Genomic DNA, 18565 nt, shown 5'->3' with positions numbered 1-18565 from the left:
GTGCTCAAAGTCCTATTTATTGAGCCTTTCTTTAGAGAAACATTTTTATTCAGCTACCTCAGACACAAGAACGTTCATTGTGCAGTTGCTGACATTCCGTGTAGATAAGTAGAACTGTTGCTCTAAACCATTAGATCCTGCCTAGACCATTGCTACCAGGTGGTCCAATGCTTGTATTCGGTAAGATGTGCCATGTACTAGACACTGTGGAAAATTGTGGTGAATGTTCTTACTGAAAATATGTGTAAGAGTATTCCTAACCTAACAGAACAGGGAAAATGTATGGGGGAGGGAATGGTGGAATAAATTGAGTGAGGCATAGTATGCTGCTCTAGTTGGCTCTTCCAGCATGCTTTGAAACTGAGAACAATATGTATGAAACCAGGAATGTTATCTCTAATACTGTATGTGTGGTTTTTCTGAAGCATTAAACTGTGACTCTGTTCTCATATGCTGTCATGGTCTGAGATAGTCCCAAAAGCCAATCCCTAGCTCCATCCCCCCCTCCCACATCTCAACCTAATGTGAGATGGGTTTCTCCAGACAAAACACACCAGACTCAAAGTGGGGGAAAGGGAATATATTACAGTGACTGTACAAATAAATACCATATCACATTATACACATGATCACAACTATCTCTACCACGACATATAGTATTTACAGTGGACCAGATCTCTTCTCTCCTCCAAATAAAAGTCCAGGAGGGAAAGAAGGACAGATCCCTTCCAGTCTCTGAACAGCAGCATCTTCTGAGGCAGCAGTCTGTCTGTCTTCTTCACATGCAGCAGCTGATAGCCGGCTTTCTGCCAGCACTCACGAGGGAGGTATCCAAGCCTCTCTCAGCCCCATCGCCTCCAACCGAGGGGTCTTCCGTGGGCTTCGTAACCCCAGACAAGGTCGTATCACCACGTCATATCATGAAGACACAGGGGGGTCTTTGCGACGGTCTGGTATCTCTTGCAGGGCCTCTGTACCCTGCTCTCAGGCTGCCACCGTGGCAGCAGTGCAAGGGGGGGGAGCCAAGGTCACCCCCTCTGCATTCCTCTGGCTGTCCCGGTCCAACTCCAGGACGCTCTGAGCTTCTCAGCTCCTCTCTCTCTCCAGTGCTGCATGTCTAAAACTCTTCTCCTCAATAGGAGTCCATGTCCCTCTTCTCCAAGAGGGGTCTCAAGGGAGTTTTAGGGGATCTGGTACAGTCTTACCCCCAGAACTCTGTCTCTCAGGCTGCTGGCTCTCTTTTTCCCGGCTCTCCTTCCAGGAGTCCTTTCTCTGGTGCTGTATATTGTTTCTGCTGCTCCTTCAGTTCAGGTGTTATCTGCTCTGGCTCTCTGCCACCGTTTCTCTGGTCAGTGCCGGCTGCTGCTCTGTGCCCATGGAGAAAACATCTCCCGGCATAACTACAGGCACCTAGCCCAGCTTTATGCTGTTCCAGGTCCCCGCAGGTCCCCCCAGCTGGGGGCTGGGAGGGCCCAGAGGGCCCAAGGGGCTCAGAGCCCCTTCCTCGTGGCTCACAACATGGCCACCTCTCCTACAACAACCACACCACAACTCATCTCTTCCGGTGAGCTTGTGATATGTTTACATTTCTGCAGGAGCGCCCATTGGGCAGAACTTCAAAACTTCCAGGGGTTTCCACCCCTTGGGGTCTACCACTTAATTTAGCCTCTGGGGGAAAACAAGATTCAAACCACGACATATGCTTTATGTACCACTGGTGTACTCTTAATACAGGGCTGGTTGCATTTGAAGACTACTATTTAATGTGTGTGGGATATCTTTCTAAAGCTTTGTTTGAAAAAATATTTGAGGAGCATCCTCAATGTTTATAGAACATAGGCAGAATTTCCTGGATTAACTTGCAGGTTCATTTTGGAGAGAAAATTTGTATGTATTTATTTCCGTGCGTACCTTTAGCTGCAGGGTGAAAAATAGGGAGCAGCATCTCTACTTTGGAAATGTAACATTCTGATTTTTTGGTGTAGAGATGATAATCTTTGCATGAAACAAAACAGCAGATAAATCAATTTTTTTGCTGGCACAATTACAGACATAAGTAGAAGGAGTCTGTTTGACTTACTGACATATGAATTAGAGGAACAATCTGAAATGCAGACAATGTCTACCGCACTTTGAATTCATGGTAAGATGTTCCAGGCCCAAGAAGAAAGTTGTACAAAACCAGTGGATTTAATTACCTGTCAGAATGAAAGAAATTATTGCTCAGTGTCTGGCATTTCATGCGTAAAACTATAGTAGCTCCTGTGTAGTAGCTAGTTAAATGCAAAAAAGTGAGTGTTTCAGATGCTGGTTTTTTTCTCTTGTGTTCAGAGCTGAATTCTTCTTTATAGTGTGTTTCATAGTTCTGTGACAATCCTTTGAAAGTATAAAACTCTGAAAGTGTGGGAATTTGTTGGCTATACCCGTTAATCATTTAAACCTGAATTTACATGATTGACCGCTTTTTGGTCAGCTGATGAAATATGATCTCCTTCTTGTTCTTTCTGAATAAATACAGCTTTACAGATGTCTTTGATCTGCATGATGAAACAGGATTACCTGAAATGTGGTGTCTCATTTGGATACCACGGGATGCATTTGTGAAATATCATTTGCACCAACGTCACAGTATTGTCAACAAGAAGAGTCACTTCCCTGGTTCCTTTGCTGTATGGCATAAATGTACCTATGAGATTTTGAGGGCAGATCAACAAAAAAGCTGCTAGATGGTTTTCATTGCTTTTCTGTTAAATATTTGGGTATTTTCCTTATAATCAGTGTTCTAAAAAAACGGTTTTATAAAAGTTACACCTGCAAGAAGTGAATAGACAATAGTGAACATTAGCATCCTACACAGCTTGTTATAACAGAAATGTTTATTTATCACAAATCAGTAACTTTGGATAGCATATCCAAATAAGTCATACAGCAGGTGTCTTTTTTCTATATGATATATTTTCTCTGGTTTATATGCAGAAAAGATTAGCATATAAAGCTAATCCTTCTTCATTATAGGCATGGAATGTAATTCAGTTTTATTCATTAAATCTCACCATTTTTTCCTCTGTATCCAGATATCTCATTACTGCATCCTATCATGCATATCTTCCAGACTTTTATCAGAATATGAGATTATCACAGAGACATGAAATTTATAGCAACGAAATTTTACTAAATTTGAATGTGTTTGCTTTATAAACTAATTTTCTTTAATTTTTCATAGTACATATTCAAATTATGATAAATGTAATAAAAAGATCAGTTTAATTATTTAAATAGCTGTTTATGTTTCTCTTACACCAAGATAGACTCTCTCTCAAAAAAAAGTATAAATCTAACCATAGCTGTCAGCTAATTAAAAAAAATAATTAAGAAAAACCCAAGAATTTGTATTTCAGAACATTTAATTCCATGGAGAATTACCAAGAGATATAGTCACTATTAGTTCATTTTACAGTGCTCACAATAGTTTTGACAATGATGTTCCTTTAAAAATAACTTATAACAAGAAGCTGAGGTAAAGCAGAAGGACCTTAGGAAACCACCAAGAGGTGGTTGCCTCTTGTAAATTTGTAGGAGTAAATTTCAGTACTTTCAGTAACTTCAGAAAAATACATTTTGTATCAAAAATTCTTATTGTACCTAAGAACAATTTAGCAATAACAGAGTTGAAATCAGTGGCATGTGTTATACCACTGCCCCATAATCATAACTGTCGAGAAAATTATTTAAAATTCTCTTAATCTAAAGAAGTAAAAGAAATGTTCTCTAAAAAGTTTGGTATATTTCAAGTTATGCAACTATGAATCTTTGCTTTGCTCAGTGTTGTGTTCAATTTTCATACTTTCTAACATTGATTTCATTTTTTCTTGTGTTAATATCTTTATCATTCAGGTCATTAAAAACCTCCATCAAAAATATTTTTTAAAGCTTCTACTCTATAAGTTATAAAGTGAGGCCAACAGTTGCAAAGTTAAGGACAAGATACAATCTTTAAAAAAAAATTAAGACCTTCTAAACTAATCCTGTGATTCTAAGACAGAACAATTAGTTTTAATCAAATCTGACAATGCTGTTTTTCTTTTGTAATTAACTGTAAACATCTATGTAAATCCGTGGAGCACTGCAGAGAGAATACCCAGAGAGAATGACATGAGGTACAGGCTGTAACTCAGCATCTTGTCTGGAGCTATCAAAATGTCAAGCTAACTTGCAGTTTATTTCCCCAGCTAAAATGCTGAAAAAGAGTAGAATCCTTGTTCCGCAGGAACAAAGAGACTTGGAAAACTTACTCAGGAATGTAGGCAAGACGTTTTCCTAAATTACAGGAATAAGCTAAAAAAACCCCATCTTTGGACTTACTGCAGCTTGCAGTGACAGAGGCTCTTGCTCACTGTTAGTGGAAGCTGGTTACATCTGTTACTTCTGTACCCCCTCTACTTTGCATCCTTGCACAAAACGTGATGGAAACCTTCACTTCAGAAGAAGCAGAGTTAAATTGTAGGAAATGGCAGGCTGAAGTGTTGATATATGTCTTGAAAATACAGCCATTTTGGTATTCTCTTGCCTTTTTTTTGCAATTTAAGAGAGCAGTTTGGTTTCCAAGCACATGATCATGCAATTTAGTCAGCTGATTGTGAGGTCCTCATTGAAATTTGTGAGAGCTAGAGGAAGACTGTGTGACATCTGAAGAATCAATTAAATTCTGAATATATAATATACATTGTTTATAATATAACACACTTTTAGTTATAAAATTGACTTCTGTGGTTTTCAGTGTATAGAACCTTTTATTAATTGCTTAACTAACAGTGTAGGCAAAACACCAGCATCTGTATTCAGATATTCTTTTTCTTTTTTTTAAGATTACAAAATATAAATATTTGAAGTGTGTATGTTATTGGTAACCTCATTATGAGTTACCTATACAACTAATGAAATTGTATATTGCACAAAAACTGAGCAATGTGTAAAGAGCATAAGCATCTGAATCATCTGATTATTGCAGTGTACTCTAAAACTCATATGACGAAGCTGATTCCTTTTAAAAATCAAGTTCTTTAAGTAGTAATTTTTTTTTTCAGTCTGGAAGTGTTGGACTACTTAGGAGAAAAAACAAAATGGAAGTTACACAGTATTGTGATGGAAATGCTGACTCTACCAGTATAAGAATGTCAGAGTATTTCATTTTGACTTTTCTTGCTGCACATACTTAACACCACTAAGGATAAAATTACTTTTTAATTTACAGCTTATCTCTCTGCACTTTTTGTGGTGGTCAGAGTTCCTTCCCTATTATAATTTCTCCCTAAGGCTATATCTTAAAGTTTCACTTCAGCTGCCATTTTAAATTAACTTTTAAGAGTGTGCGGAGAGGAAAACCTCTCTATTCCTTAGTGACTCTCAAAAAACAGAAGTTCCAGCAGGATTATGAGTTAGAGAGAACCTCGAACTGTTTTTCTTAAGACCCTGGTGTTTACTTAGTCAGTGTACTGTTCAACTCTGTTTATATTTTGTTCAGAGTCATTAAAATCCCAGACACATGTGCTTCTATGTACTTCCATGCATGGAGGATTGTGAGGGCATAAAGAAAAGAAGAATGAAAAAGAAAAGAAGAGTGAAAAAGAAAGGTATATTGTGTGAATTGCTACTTGATGCCACTGTGCATGAACTGCTACTCACCTGGTATCTGACTGTCCTTTTCTGTTAATAAATCTGTTCTAGCTTTGCCATCATGTAGCCAGTGGAAAAGCAAAGGTTTGAAGAGTGAAAAATTAGTATCTTAATCATTGTTCCCCTGCTACCAAAATATCTCTGATTCGACCCTTTACTATTGACTTTCCAGTCTAGTGATTGTGTTTCAGTGTCTGCATTAAATATTTAGTTGCTATCATTTTAACATATGGGAGAGACAATGTAGGTGAAAACTAAGCACAGGTGTAGAAAAAGCAAGGCAAATAGTGGTACAGTGGAAATGCAGGCAAGAGCAGAAATGGTGGAAAGATAATGAAGAAGACAGTAGGAAAGAGCAGAAAAATTAAGTGTAATTTGAAATTTGGCAAAATACATAATGACTGATAAAATTAATTCCAGTTACATAAAATCTATGCTCCTTTTATTAGATTTTGGGGGTGGGTTTTTTGGTCAGTCATTATCTGTCATCTTACAGTTTCTGTTCTCTTTCAAGGGGACAGTTCTCTACAAATTTGCATGAATGCTAGCATGGCCTGCAGGAATGGACCTAAGGTGCAAGCTGGAAGTCTTTTTGCATATGAACACACATATGCAAACCCTATTGTTGGTGTCTCAGCCTGTTTTGCTTTTATTTGCACACCTTATGCAACCTACAACAAAGGGATAGTGAAATGAACTGGTAATTTTTTGTTCTTGGTATCCAGAATTTGTGAAACAAGTGTCTTTTTAAAACAATGTTCTCTATTCAAGGAATTTTGTTTTTCTCAAATTGTCTGCAGTGTGTCTGTTCCTCTGTGTTACTTTCAGTGTCTTTTGGATTGATTTGGGTTGGATTTGGTTTCATTTGGGGTATTTTAACTCTCCAGAAGCATTGTTGCCATCTCACAGCTAGGAAGTAATCTTCTTATTCCCAAGAGGATCAGTAGGCTAGAATAACCTGGACGTAAGTTAATGTTGCCCTAGTCAGCATAAAACTGGAATTTTCTTGCAAGACTTGCTTTGTGGCTATTTTTCTGTGTCTAGTCATGAGTTCTCCTGGTTTCTTTGGCCCTGTTTCCCTTTGATAGTGATGTGTTTCCTGCTTTAGTAATCCCTCCACAGAGAGGGGGAATACTTCAAAGATTTATCTTTGAATCTTTTTCAGTCCTTGAGAACAGAAAATTCTCTTACCATGATTATTCCAAGTGTAATGGCAGTAAGGCTGATCAGATCCTATAGAGGTTTGTGCTTTATGATAGAGAGCAAAAATGTATATATATATATAAAAAAAAGATGAAAAACTAAAATTCAGTCTGTGTTTGGGGGAAAAAAATACTTCACTTATTTTTATTCACTGACCCTTTTTTTAAATTCACAACTCTCTTGAACTGACTGGCAACTGGCAAGTTATTGCCAGATAAGTATTTCAACTGAGTGTTTTCTTTTTCAGTTAATTTTCATGTAATCACCAAAAGAAATTCATGAGAAGTAATCCTCCTCTTTTATCAACATGTAGATAGAAAAAAAAATAGAGTTGGAATCGGAAAAAGAACATATGTCTATTCTAGTGTTTGTCATTTCAAATAACTGTGTTCTTGCCAATTGTGAAGATGAATTCTTCTTTCCACAATAAACAGTGCAGTCCCACACCAGGTGTGTTTCCCATGTATCAAACATCACCTTAATGATAGCTGAGGTAATTTGGTATTGAATTGCTTACCTATGTGCTTTTGTCTGTGGCAGACAGTGTCTGATGTAGCAGGTCAGGACTCGTTTTCAGTGGTATGTCATTGATGTGATGCAACAAGTCTTCGTCCCAGCCAGTGCTGAGGAATAGCTCCCACTACTTGAGACTAGCTGTGTATATGCATGAACCAGGGGACAATGTAGAAATTGTTCTCCTAAGAAAACAGTTTGCTTATTAAATGTTATCTGACAAAAAAACATAAATGGATTTTTTTATTTTAGGTTCTTACACTTATGACAGTTTCTTATATATTTTGTGAATGTGGAATTTGGGAGACAGTAGAAAGCCATACAATTTGCATGAAACTATAACGGGATCTGTCTGAGAAAATAATTAGGCTTGGAGGAGAGGTTTTCCTTTGCAGGATGTTTCTGGAAAGGAAAGAAAAATAGAACTAAGGGTTATGTAGGGCCTCATATTACAGGGTCTTGTCTGTGATTGTCTAGAAATTGAATTAACCTCTCTCTTGTGCATATTGTTTAAAATGTAACTTAGGAAAGGCTGCACAGAGGTTAGGACTCTGAAGGTCTAATAATCAGAAATAGTAGCAGAGGTCCTCACACTGGGAGAAGGGACGATTTGTGACAAGAGAGGAAAGGAGGGGAAGAGGGGAAAGAGAAATGTTAATTTTGGCAGTAGAGCTGACAGAATAGATTTGTCTCCAAGGCAAATAGTTGTAAAAGTAGGCCAAAGGGGTCTACTGAGTAAACAAATGGAAGTTTGTTAATTCTTTCCAAAAATGATACTATCTGTGTGCACTGTGTAGGCAACAGAAGACAGAAAAAGAACTTGTTAGTCTTTTAATTACAGAAGACAATTACATATGGTTTTAATGCCACTATCAACTTTTTTTTTTGCCTTCAGGAACAAAAGATCTATTGTTCATAAGCACAGAGAGCTTGCCTGCAATTATGCCATTAAGGGGAATTGTGTTATGTGTAAACCTGTTAGATTTATTAACTCTGCATTCTGAAATAAGTATGACATTTCACGTTTTACAATCTAGTATTTTCAGAAGAAGGTTTTAAAACATATTTTTATTTGCGTTAATTACATGAAGTTTAGTAATTTAAAAAAAGAGCAATACAAGTGAGGCAGTTTTCTAAAGACTCCTCACTGATCATTGTTTTGTAGCATCTGTCATCCTGTAGTGTTTCATGCTTTCCCTAAATACAGGAAGGGTCCTCTAACTCCTTGGGGTTATTTTGTTTTCTTGGGGTAAAGTTGTGTGATAGGGAGGAAAAAAAATTTAATTCTGAAATATTACTGGGATGTGACTGCAAAAATTCTCTCATAAACTAGTACAAATTAAAAGAAAAATACCAGAATTTAGTGGAAAATGTTATGTCTTTAAAAATTACTTTTAAAAATTCTGTCATCTTCTACTTAGAACCTACTCCCCATAAATTTCTGAGGTTATATTTATTAATTTTAAAAAAACACAGACTACAGTAGAAAACTAAAAGTGTACAGGGGGAAGAGAATAAAAGACCATTTTTGAAGCTTACTGTCAAGAATTATTATTTTGTCTTTATCCTCACCAGAACAAGATTTGAATACTGCGGTGGCAGAGGAAGAAGAGAGAAAGGAGAGCAGAGGGAGGACATGGAAAAGCACAGATTAGGATTATGGGATAAGAAGAAGGGAAGAAAGAGTGGTACAGATCAGAGTGGTTTTGCAGGACTGGAACAGGAATAACAGGCTTGGCAAGACTTGGCAAAATTTATTTTCAGGACATAGGGACAACTTGAAAACAGAAGGAAGGTTGCTCACTAATGACTTTCCTTTAGATTTGCCAGTGTACCTCCCCTTGCAAAAATGTATGACAGACCCTGTAAACCAAGAATTATCCATTTCTCCCACTTGCTGGGCTGCCAGAGATACAGATTAATCAGGGTGTTGCTTGAGGGAATAGGACTAACTGATATGATGGAATCAAATAGAAAAAAGGTGGGAATTGGTACTTTCATGGCAGCAACGTAGGCTGAGAGCATAAACTAGCTCTTTAGACAGCCTACACTGGAAAATGCTTGATTGACCTGATGTAAACAAATTTATACCATACTTTGACCTAGTAATAAGTCACCTCAGATAAGTGACTGTTTTGCCTGTACCTAAACCCAGTGCTTTTGTGGGGGCATACTTTTTTTGTAGTGGGAGACGTATTACATACATAAAAATCCAGAGCTAGAAAACCAGTTTATGTTCCTGATCTAACGCAAGAGTAAACTTATTGAAAGTTTACCGATATGGAATCTGTACCATGGGATTATATTAGGTTGACTGGACATGATAGACAAAAATCACAGAATCACAGAATGGATAAGGTTTGAAGGGACCACAGTGGGTCATCTGGTCCAACCTCCTTCAAGCAGGGTCATCCTAGAGCACATTGAGCAGGATTGTGTTCAGATGGTTCTTGAATATTTCCAGTGAGCGAAATTCCACAACCTCTCTCGCAATCTGTTCCAGTGCCCGGTCACTGCACAGTAAAGAAGTTCTTCCTCATGTTCAGGTGGAACTTCCTGTATATCAGTTTCTGCCCATTGCCTCTTGTCCTACTGCTTGGCACACCAAGAAGAGCCTGGTCCTCTTGGCATTCTCCCTTCAGATACTGATGGACATTGATGAGGTCCCCTCTCAGTTGTCTCTTCTCAAGGCTGAGCAGGCTTTCCTCATAAGAGAGATGCTCTGGTCCCTTAATCATCTTTGTCACCCTCCTGTGTACCTGCTCCATGAACTCCATGTCTCTCTTGTACTGAGGAGCCCAGAACTGGACAAAGCACTCCAGATATGACCTCATCAGGGCTAAGTAGAGGGGCAGGATCACCTCCAATTACTGCTAGCAATGCTCTTGGTAATGCATCTCAGGATACCATTGCCCTTCTTGGCCACAAGGGCACACTGCTGCCTCATGGGCAGCTTGTTGTCCACTAGGACCCCAAGGTTCTTCTCCACAGCGCCGCTCTCCAGATCAGCCCTAGGCCTGTACTGGTGCCTGGGATTATTTCTTCCCAGGTGCAGGGCCCTGCATTTGCCTTTGTTGAATTTCAGACAGTTGTCTGCCCATCTCTCCAACGTGACAGAGTCCCTCTGAGGGGCTGCACAGCCCTCTGGGGTATCGGCTACTCCCAGCTTTCTGTCAATAGTGCTGAGGAAGCATCTTCCCCTTCATCCAAGTCATTGATTAATAAGTTAAACAATACTGGGCCCAATATCAATCCTTGTGGGACACCGCTAGTGACAGACCTCCAACTAGACCCTGTGTCACTGATTACAAATTCAAATATTCTGTGTAGAGAATCAGTGAGTATTACTTAGGTGGAAGTGACAAGTTATACTGAAATGGATAAGATTGTAGTCAAAGCAAGCCAATACATGAGATACGCAGTAAACCTTAATTCTACCAAAACCAGGACAGAGAATAATTTTTAAATGTAGATGTGTACAATTTTCTTAGCATCCAGAAATGGTTCACTACCTTTTAAATAAAGTTTATTCCAACAAGTTGTTTCTTTGTGAATGCCTTTAAACACTTCAGAGCACCACGTGCTGATTTCAGTAGCAATTTAGATTTTTGCAGCAGAGTGTAATGTCTGCTTGTGTGCGATGAGCCTGAACCAATCCTTTATATTCTTTTTTCTTTGTCTTTCTAAATGTGTGTGGGCTGCAGATGGTTCTGTGAAGGAAAGGAACTGCAGAATTCCCCTGACATTCAGATCCGTTCCGAAAGTGGAGGACTCCATTCCCTAATTATAGCAGAAGCCTTTGAAGACGACACTGGTCGCTATACTTGTCTGGCTTCAAATTCCATTGGTTCAGATAGTACATCAGCTGAAATATTCATTGAAGGTAAGAGGTAAAATAATAAGATACTTGATGCATACAGAAAAAGATAACTAAGCTGAAGTTTACTTTTGGTTCTATATGTTAAGATGACATTTGCTATGGTGGTAGTTTTATGGTATTCCTCTGCTTTCCCTTAACACAACACGTTTTGAATGTCACTTCATATTAATTCAGGTATTTCAAAGAATGTCTCAGTAATCAATGGATAGATTGTTATTTATTTAGGGTAGAAATGAAATAAAGAATGGGAAGGAAGGAACTAACAGGGTCTTTGGCATATGGTTAGCCTTTTCTGAATCTTACAGATTCTAGGAAGAGTTTTCTTTACAGAAGTAAGCATGATTTCAGAAATCCTTGAGGGTAGTACAAACATATAATGCTATGTGAAGTTATAATGACAGAAGCAACAGTAAAAACCAAAACAGCTAGGTAGAGAGACACTGTGAATAAAATGATTAGATTTTTGACATCTGACAGTCTTGCTATATGGAAGTGCTATGCTGAAGTTTTACAACATGTTACTTAGAGAGAATTATACAAGTCATTAGGCTCCTCCCCTATGATCTTTAAGGAAAATAGATTGCCACACAGGTATTGCTTTGTACATTAATAGTCTCAATGACACTGATGCATCACACTTTCTTTTGTATAACAGGCCCAGCCACATAAGACCTGGTTATTCTCTGTTCTTAAGAAACACCTTCATGTAGACCCACTTTGATGATTTGACATTTGGTTCTCTCTTCTTACCTTTTCTGTGCAACTTGTTGCTTTGATTTTTTTGTAGTATAAATTTTGAAAATAAATAGTGTACTTGAATATCTCAGTCCAAGCTTTTTTTCATTGGAATCAGTCTATGCTATACTATGCATGTTGATTATGAATTGCTTATGATTTGTATTACAAATACAGCTATCCACAAATACACACAAATTCTTTGAGGAATGATATGTACAAATGTCTAGAATAACTGTGTGAAGTATCTGTTGTTAGGAAAAATTAAGACAAAGGGAATAAATGCTTTCATATTTTTTTCTTTAAGTGAGTTCGGGACACTGACAAACATATATCAAGACTTCCACTGGCAAGAAATAGCAGTACATAAATGTTATGTGTAGGTTAATATAAATAGTCTGGAATGTGGAGATCATGGGCAGCAAGTCTAGTCTGAAAATGTCTTGGTATACTGAGTTGCTCTTACTTAAGGTTTAAGATTTGTTATCTGTGTGAAAGCCATATGTTTGCTTAAGCTTCAAGTTTTAAAATTTAAGTAAATAAAATTATACATTTCCAGTAGAGCAGTAGTAGTCAGCATTTTCTTTTCTTCTTTGCACTTATTTGCTTCAATGTGAAGGAAGATGGCTAGGAGTCTAGGGAAAGCAATTTGCAATTAAATTGGCATGGTTATAATTTCTGTAACAGTCTGAAGTGCATAGTTACAATTTTTATCAGATAAAAAACTTGCAATAATTTATTACAGAGAGTTCTCAATTCTTGAAGGAAATACAAAGGTGTCAAAGCTTTTTCTTTGGAATTTGAAAATTAAATAAATCAGTAGAAGGATATGAGATTATTGAAAACACTTTCTTTTCCAGGCGCCAGTTCTACAGATTCAGAGGGTGAAAGTTTAATTTTCAAATCAAAATCTGGAGCTATGCCACAGTAAGTGTGCAAAGTAGTACCAATATTGTGCAAATGGTCTCAATAAGGGACACTGGAAAATCTTTAGTAGTTCAAGATCTGAATAAACATTTGGGGGACATTTGTTTATTGTCTTTTCTACTTTTCTCATGTGATTTAAATGTATAGCATTTTAATTGTAGATTGTATTAATGTACTTGTCCTGTCAGAGAAGTCTGGCCTTACCCTGACAACAATTTTGTTGATAGCAACTTTTCATATCCAGAAGTACCTTGAAGTTAACCAAGTCTTCATTAGTAATCACTCAATCCAGTGCGTCCAAAGAAATATGTAGAGGACTACAATTAAAGAAATAAAATACATTTTAGTTAGTATCTTAAATCAGTACTTTTTATTGTATGTGAAAGTGTAGATTAGCCAAAGATTGTGTTCTACTCAAGCTTCCTCCAATGTTAATCTTTCAGTTGATACTGACATATTTAAATATGTATTAAAAATAAGGTGGCTTATGGGTCACAAACTAACACATTCTCATTTCATATCTTGTAAAGTGGTTGCTGTTCTCTATTTTTCAGGGCCCAAAAGAAAACCACCTCTGTTTCCTTAACAATAGGATCTTCTACACCAAAATCTGGAGTGACCACAGCTGTAATTCAACCTATCTCTATGCCCAGTCAACAGGTATTTTTCGACACAAATTTTTAAATTAATAAAAGTATTTCAAATTTTCTTTCAAAATCTGTAACTCCTGAAAAACCGTCATTTTGAGGAATTATATTGTTGAAATATAAACCTACATTACTATATTAAGAGTGGTGATTTTAAAAAATTAAGTATATATCCAGAGAATGAGACATGAAACTAAATATACGTATGGATTCTTATACAGTGTGTATCGACACAGTATATGACTATCAGACAGATCTGGTGATGATGAAAATTACAGAATTTATCACTTAATAGTTCCAGTCCCAAAAGAATGTAATACAAACTAATGCCTGCAACACTTTTTAGCAAAAGTTTTAAATTTTGTTATTACATTTAATATTGCTGTCATTTCTCCGGGCCTCCTGGAGAAAATAAATTTTACTCTCTAGAAGCTAAATGTAGAAAACCAGTGTTCATTCATTTGTTCTGTCTTTAATGCCACTCTGACTGACTTAAGAGTTTTTATATAAATCATAAAATACAAATAAAATAAAAATCTCTATCAGTCTTTATATGGTAAATTCTTTTCCCTTCCTTAGACTGAGCTTGATAAGTTTTTGGGTACCTGGATTTATTTATCACATCAGTCAAGGCATGTAGTAACAGGAGAGGCAAAAATGCTTCAGTGCAGAGGATATACTTTCATGATATTAATAGAAGTCAGATTCTCAAAATACTTCTAGGCAAAGAAGTATAGAAACCTTCAAAGCTTGCATTTTTATTTCAGAAATATAACAGATGTGAAATAGTGATGTCACTCAAGTATTGTGGTAGAAAGAGAGCACCATAGTAAGACTGCACATGTGAGAGTTTGCATTATTGCATAGATATATGCAGGCCATATCACTGAAACTAGTATTCTTTCCATTTTATAGCATTGTTGCATTGCTTTTCAGGTTCAAAGCCCTACGTCATACCTGCACCATCTGGAGGGACCCAAGCCTATCTATTCTGCACCTATCTTTACAAAGGTACATTTTATCCATCATGATTTTTGAATCATATTTCTGTAGGCCAGAAGGAAATATCAACATTATATATCCTAATGTAGGAAGATTTGATAATGTTAAAAATTTTACAGTTTTCATTATCCTTTTCAGTATTAATGACTTCCTAAGAAAATGCTTCTCCACTGCAACAATGAAGTTCTTATGCATTCTACCCTGTTAAAATCACTGGCGGAATTACATGAATATTCTGTGTGTGTTTGTCTTATGCCCATGACTGTTCTCCATTGACAAATCTTTGTAAAATATAGCAAGGTAGGCACAAATTACATATCATAGTCATGATAAAGCCTCATTCACAATAATTTATCTACAGACAAGAACAAATAAAGCAGGCTTTTTAACTTTGTTTTAGGAAAAAAATCCATGCAGGTATGTTAGATAAAAAAGCAGTACTTCACTGGGGTGACTTGTAAAATGTGAGGTAAGAATCATAGAATCGCTTAGGTTGAAAAATACCTTTAAGATCACCAAGTCCAACCATTAACCTAGCACTGCCAATCCCACCACTAAACCATCTCACTCATATCTACAGTCTTTTAAATACCTCCAGGGGTGGCAACTCAACCACTTCCCTGGGCAGCCTGATCCAGAGCTTGGCAGCTTTTTCTTTCCCAATATCCAGTCTAAACCTCCCCTGGCACAGTTTGAGGACATTTCCTCTTTCTCTATTGTTTGTTACTTAGGAGAAGAGGCCGACCCCCACCTCAATAAGATTCCCTCAAGTCTCTTTTTCTCCTGGCTAAACAACCCCAGCTCCCTCAGCTGCTACTCATAGGATTTGTGCTCTGAACCCTTCACCAGCTTCATTGCTCTTCTTTGGACGCAATCCATCATATCAATGTTTTTCTTGCAGTGAGAGGCCCAAAACTGAACACAGGATTCAAAGTACAGCCTCACTGGTGCTGAATAAAGGGGCCAATCATTTTCTTAGTTCTGCTGGTCCCACTATTTCTGATATGTGGACTTTTTAGAACGAAAATTTTTATTCAGCATTTCTTAGATAATTATTTAAGTCAATATTTATCTTCGCACATAAAACTTAGGAACTGGGAATTAAGTACCAGTAAAAAGAAGAATGGCACATTTTTCCCTAATCTATCAAGTACAACTTCAATTGAAAATATTATTTCATTGTGCCTCAAACCATCATTTCAATAGTAGTACTTATTATTTAATCACTATTTGTTGAAGTCAAAATGAAAAATAGAAACTATTTCTGGTTATTACTTCAGGAAACATTTTTTAAAAAACTAATATGGAATAGTAAATAGTTTTTTCTAGTGACAAGAGTAAGAGCAAGCAAGAGTAAGCCCAGCTCTCCACAACTGTCTAGCTTGGCTCTATCATATTTCTTTCTCATGTCAAGAAAGGCCTGATTCTGTCCCTTATAATTCTCCACCCATACTGCAGGTATCACAGGAAAGTGAATAGTGGAGGTGCAAGACAGAGAATGTATTAGTACAAGGTCAGGAGGCAACCTCTAAGTAAGGAAAACAGGAGAAATCTATCCCTCGTCCAGAAATTACCAAAGCAATCAAAATTCTGCTCTTTCTTCCTAATCTTCATATCTCTTATCCCTGAAATCCATTATTAACTGGCTTAAGCCAACAGAGACATACCAAACCAAAACAACTTTATTGCCAGAAGAAATTAATCATATATGAACAACAAAATGTATACTTAATCCAGCCTCCTGATATAAATTTCTTTCTATACAAACTTTTTGGAACAGCCCAAAGATTTTTAGGTTTCCCTGTAACAAAATTCTTATGTATTTGATTAACCAGAGATCTATGAATAGTAATTATGGATAACTCTGAGCATACACTCCTAACTTCAAGTGCTTTGCTGTATCAAAAACTTTGTTAATTAATTGGAAAGAAAATGAGACACCCACTAGACCCTTTGATTTATAATCTTAAGATAAAGAACAAAGGTAAAATCAGTGGCTATCACCTGTCAACTCTGTTACTTAAAATACTGTGTTTCTCCTCTCTCACTTCAGTTCTTCTTTAAAGATTTAGATTTTTCCTGAAATTTTTCAGATGTGTGTAAGAATTCATTACAGCCAGAATACTGTCTCAGAACTATCCATACACTAGTTAATATATCCTAATCATATAATCTAATTTTTCTTGGTTTGTTATTTATGGTTCAGAGGAAAAGCAACTCCACCTCCTAGAATGGGACCTGAAAGCAGCACAGCTACTCTCTCAAGATCAAGTCAGTCAATGTGTAGTTAGTTCTAGAAATTTTATTTCACTTTTTGGAAGAAGAATAAAAATTGAAAGTTCAAACTGCAATGATCTGCTTTTGATAAATTGAGGAATTAAATACTTCTACGGCTGTTCCATTTTTGGTCTTATTAAAAATGCATTTCAAAATAACCTATTCAATAATTTTAACAATATAGATGATATATTAAATTTAATCAGAATGAAAGAAAATGTTTATTGCAAAAATGTAATGACACAATAAAATAAAGCTGAATTAAAAAGGTAATAGAAGACTGGTTTTAATAATGTAAAATGCTCCTTGTTCATTTCAATTGTGATTGTTATATTTCAGGAGCTACAAAACTCCACAGCAACTGAGGGACGAGTTGTAGTATTGGAATGCAGAGTCAGAGGACTCCCTCCCATTCATGTTAAGTGGTTTCGACAGGGTGTTGAAATTCAAGATTCTCCAGACTTCAGAATTCTCCAAAAAAGTAAGGCAATGTCATTTTTTAACTTCAGTGAGCATCTGAGTACCAGTGAGTTGGAAAAGTAAAAGTGAGAAAATACAGAGGTTACGATAAAGACAGTTTAATGGGGAAAGCAAAAGCTGCACAAGCAAAGCAAAACAAGAAATCTGTTCACCCCTTCCCACGGGCAGGCAGGTGTTCAGCCATCATCAGGAAAGAAAGGTTCTATCATGTGTAACAGTTACTTGGGAAGACAAATGCCCTAACTACAAATGTTCCCCCTTCCTACTTCTTCACCCAGTTCTATATGATGAGCATGATGCCATACGGTATGGAATATACCTTTCATCGGTGCAGGTCTTTGTCCTGGTTCTGACCCCTCCAAACTTCTTGTTCATCCCCAGCTTCCTCACTACTGGGGAGGTACAAGTAGCAGAAAAGGCCTTTATAACAAAAACATCTCTCTATCAACAATGCTATTTTAAGCACAGATCCAAAATATGGCCCCACACAACTACTGTGAAGAAAATTAACTCTATCCCAGTCGAAACCAGCACATTCTTCACCGCTTACTCCATACCATTTGCATCATGGCCAGATCCCACACTACCCAGTAGATCCTCACTAATCACCACCCCACTTCCCATCCTTTGATGTAATACACAGATACCATTCCCATAGGCTGTGTATCACCCCTATAAGATTTCACAAAATGTACATCGAGTTCATTTAGTCCATGGCTTTGGGCTCCATCTGTCGTAGTGATCCCTCAGAACAGGACAGGTGGTGTTTACATGGGGTTAACGGGCACCAAAGCCAGCCCAGGTCAGGTCCCTGCTGCCCTTGCCACTGCTTCTTGTGAGGCATTCTACTCCATTGGTTCATGTGGTTCCTGGTACAGTAATTCCTATACCATGCATCTCAAACCACAGGTTACAACAATTTAAAGCTATTTCCATTACAGTCTTCACCCTTGGTCCCATTGGACCAGACCACTGGGCTTAACACTGCAATTAACTCCTCCCCTTATTCCTAGCCTGGCTAGCAACAAGAGGTTCTGACTGTTTTCACCCCTGGGCAGTCAATTCCAGGTGTACTGGACACCCCTCCAAGTGAAAGCAACTTGGCCTGCACTCTGCTGCCAAAGGGATTGAGAAAAACACATTAGTAATACCAATTTTGGCATACCACTTGTATGCCTTTGACTCCAGTTCATACTGAAGTTCTAGCACATCTGACATGACTGAACTC

General features: G+C 37.3%; 1 protein-coding gene across 5 annotated transcripts in view; it reads left to right on the top strand.

Annotated features, from left to right (window-relative positions):
* Positions 1-18565, top strand: part of PALLD (palladin, cytoskeletal associated protein) — a 203007-nt gene that overhangs the window by 62247 nt on the left and 122195 nt on the right. For all 5 annotated transcript variants that reach the window (XM_029960252.1, XM_029960250.1, XM_029960254.1 and 2 more), the window contains 5 exons: positions 11094-11272; positions 12865-12931; positions 13486-13591; positions 14515-14589; positions 17197-17338. In XM_029960252.1, the coding sequence (XP_029816112.1) occupies positions 11094-11272; positions 12865-12931; positions 13486-13591; positions 14515-14589; positions 17197-17338 (569 nt within the window). The remainder of the gene's footprint in view (positions 1-11093; positions 11273-12864; positions 12932-13485; positions 13592-14514; positions 14590-17196; positions 17339-18565) is intronic.

The sequence above is a fragment of the Manacus vitellinus genome, unplaced genomic scaffold, assembly GCF_001715985.3.
Source record: "Manacus vitellinus isolate BGI_N305 unplaced genomic scaffold, ASM171598v3 scaffold_0_pilon, whole genome shotgun sequence".
Classification (NCBI taxonomy): Eukaryota; Metazoa; Chordata; class Aves; order Passeriformes; family Pipridae; genus Manacus; species Manacus vitellinus.
Note: the sequence above shows the minus strand (reverse complement) of the source record. Positions and strands in the feature narration are given on the sequence as shown.